The sequence below is a fragment of the Ailuropoda melanoleuca genome, unplaced genomic scaffold, assembly GCF_002007445.2.
Source record: "Ailuropoda melanoleuca isolate Jingjing unplaced genomic scaffold, ASM200744v2 unplaced-scaffold8043, whole genome shotgun sequence".
Classification (NCBI taxonomy): domain Eukaryota; kingdom Metazoa; phylum Chordata; class Mammalia; order Carnivora; family Ursidae; genus Ailuropoda; species Ailuropoda melanoleuca.
The window spans coordinates 1-3,295 of record NW_023253374.1 but is presented as its reverse complement, the minus strand read 5'-3'; the positions used below and the strand labels follow the sequence as shown (position 1 = coordinate 3,295).

Sequence of the window (3,295 nt, the reverse complement as noted above, 5' to 3'; positions counted from 1 at the left end):
GAATTATCTTCAAAAAAGTGAAACACAACCTCAGATTTTTCTCTGTTATAAAATATTTGTGGTGATCAAGAGTATATTTTCCACATGAGAAGTATTCAGTCAAACAAAAGAAATGATACTACAATGTATTTTATTTAAAAAGAAATTACTTTTAACAGATCCATGTAGTCTTTGAATAAATGAGAATTTCCAAATATTTCACATGTGAGGTTAGGAATACCATTGAGAGTAGGAAAATGACAAAGGGCAAATCTCTTGGATATCAGATATATCACAAAGCTTAATAAAGTAAGTTACATAAATTATACAGAGAGGGAAAATAATAAAAACAAATAAATTCCCAGAAAAAAAAAATAGAAAAGTCATGTTCCACTTCCAGAATCAGATAAAAAAAAAAAATCAACACTTGGCTTAGGCTATGGGCTCTGCAATCCTGTGCACATTTTCAGCCCCAGAACAACTGGCCCTTTTAGACCTGCCCTCCCAGAGAATCTCATCAGAACCCTCTTTATGTCTCTGTTCCTCAGGCTGTAGATGAAGGGGTTCAGCATGGGCATGACCACCGTGTACGTCACTGAGGCCACTGCATTTGAGTGGGAGCTCTGGGTAGCAGCAGAGCTAAGGTACACTCCTAGGCTCGTACAATAAAATAAGGAGACAACTGAGAGGTGAGACACACAGGTGGAAAATGCTTTATACTTGCCCTGAGTTGATGAGATCCCAAGTATGGAGGAAACTATCTTAGAGTAAGAGTAAAGGATCCCAAGGAAGGGACCACCAGCCAGCAACACAGCTGCAAAATATATCACCATGTTATTGAGAAAGGTGTCAGAACATGCAAGTTGTATCATCTGATTGAGTTCACAGAAAAAATGGGGGATTTTTATGACTGTACAGAAGGACAGCCGTAGCACCATTGAGGTGTGTAACAAGGAATAGAGGGCACTCACGATCCAGGACACCAGAACCAACACTCTGCAGATCTGGGGATTCATGATGACCATGTAGTTTAGGGGGTGACAGATGGCCACAAAGCGGTCATAAGCCATCACAGCCAGAAGGAAGTTGTCCAATCCTGTAAACAGTATGAAAAAGTACATCTGGCTGATGCAGTCTTCATAAGTGATCACTTTCCTCTGAGTCTGGATGTTCCACAGCATCTTGGGGATGGTGGTGGAGGTGAAACAGATGTCTACAAAGGACAGGTTGGCCAGGAAGAAGTACATGGGGGTGTGGAGGTGGGAGTCTGAGCTGACGGCCAGGATGAGGAGCAGGTTTCCAAACACAGTGATTACGTACATTATGAGGAAAAGCCCAAAAATGAGGGGCTGTAGTTCTGCTTCCTCTGAAAGTCCCAGAAGAAGAAACTCTGAAATTCTTGTATAGTTTCCTGCATCCATGTGGTGGAGGTGACTACCAGCACAGGAGAAAATAACAGGACATTTTCATACAAATGTACATTGCTCAGATTCTAGAAATGCCACGGTGTATATTTTCCAGTCAAGAAACTCATTTCAATATTTTGTGAATGGATCTGGGCCCTTTGAGGGTATCTCTATGTCCTCTTTGTTCNGTACATGGGGGTGTGGAGGTGGGAGTCTGAGCTGACGGCCAGGATGAGGAGCAGGTTTCCAAACACAGTGATTACGTACATTATGAGGAAAAGCCCAAAAATGAGGGGCTGTAGTTCTGCTTCCTCTGAAAGTCCCAGAAGAAGAAACTCTGAAATTCTTGTATAGTTTCCTGCATCCATGTGGTGGAGGTGACTACCAGCACAGGAGAAAATAACAGGACATTTTCATACAAATGTACATTGCTCAGATTCTAGAAATGCCACGGTGTATATTTTCCAGTCAAGAAACTCATTTCAATATTTTGTGAATGGATCTGGGCCCTTTGAGGGTATCTCTATGTCCTCTTTGTTCAGCAATGTCCATCCCAACATCAGATATATCCCCAAAAGTTCAGTCATTGTACAGTTTGAATAAGAAGTTATTTGAAGCATTTGAGGAATATATAGAGTGTTGACCTGTTTTGGAAATTCCTAGTCATAGATTAGAGGGTGCTAAAGAGCAAAAGTCCCTACACTTCAGTGATGATCATAGGATAGAAGCGGATATAGACATCAGTCCCCTGGACAGATACTATGAAGAAAGCTGAAGCAGGTTAAAAGAGAGAGTGGGTAGGGTGTTAGGTTGGGTCTTAGTCAAGGTTGGCTCAGAAGGTGACATTTGAACTGAGACCTCAAGCAAGAGAGGGTGGAAGACAGGAGGTCTTCCTGGCAGAGGGAACCGCTGGTTCAAAGGCCATGAGGAAGAGCTTCTATCAGAAAATCAAGGCTCAGAAGGAAGCCAGCGTGTTAAGGGGAATGGACAAGAAGGAGAGTGATGAGAGGTGGTGGCAGTGAATTTCGTAGAACCATGTGACCTCATAGCTGCTTAATGTTTAAGACACAGGGGCTTCCTCGTCCACACTATGTACCTCTTCACTTTATGGATCTGGTTGCAATAATGTCCTGTCAATTGAACATCCCGCCTTAGTATCATCTGTTGATTGAGTCTGGACGGTGTATTATAAGGGTATCTTAGAATAGAGGATTCTGTGTATCCCTACTCTGAGGACTGCTTTCACTCATCAAGGTGCATGCACGCATGTGCGCACGCACACACATACACACACACACACAGTCACATACACAGAAGACAGCACACCATGTCCTCCTTGTGTGTGTTACTTCTATGTCCTTCTCACCTCTCCCCCATCTGCTCCAACACACTGTTTAAGATATGAATGCATATACATCAAATTAACTTTCCCATAAGGAATGTAGAAATAGTACCCAGAAATTCCTATTCATACCTTCCCAGGGACAAATCATCTTAGGGATCCATTTTGGGGTGGCCACTTTCCAATCTGCATGTAAGGAAACATAAATAATTGTGTTCAATAAATGGAGAGAAAGAGAGAGGGAAAGAGAGATGGAGGGAGGGAGAAATGACATGGACATAAAGAGTAAAATGATCTCATAAGCTCAGTTGTCCTGGAGACTGCGAGGAAGGAAAGCTTCCATGCCACTGGTGGCATCCAATCCTGGCTTTATCCCATTTATACCCACCCAAAATAATAAAAGAGCAAACATAAATTGTCCAAAAGACAAAAGTAGTGACATATCTATGATGTAAAACACCTTACAGACTGGACTGAACATCACAAGAGAAAAATGGGTGAAGAGAATAAATCAACACTTCACAAAACTAGGTGTTTTTATTACCAGAAAGCAGATAGCAGAAGACCT

General features: G+C 42.0%; 1 protein-coding gene across 1 annotated transcript; it reads right to left on the bottom strand.

Moving 5' to 3' along the window:
• Positions 1 to 416: 416 nt before the first annotated feature.
• On the bottom strand, positions 417 to 1,400 carry LOC109488385 (olfactory receptor-like protein OLF4). The gene has a single exon (XM_019792673.2). It carries the CDS (start codon positions 1,398 to 1,400, stop codon positions 417 to 419), a length of 984 nt encoding a protein of 327 aa, XP_019648232.2.
• Between the last annotated feature and the right edge of the window lie 1,895 nt (positions 1,401 to 3,295).

What these genes read in the sequence shown, in the direction of transcription:
- LOC109488385 (XM_019792673.2), bottom strand. Translation starts at nt 1,400, where the DNA reads ATGGATGCAGGAAACTATACAAGAATTTCAGAGTTTCTTCTTCTGGGA.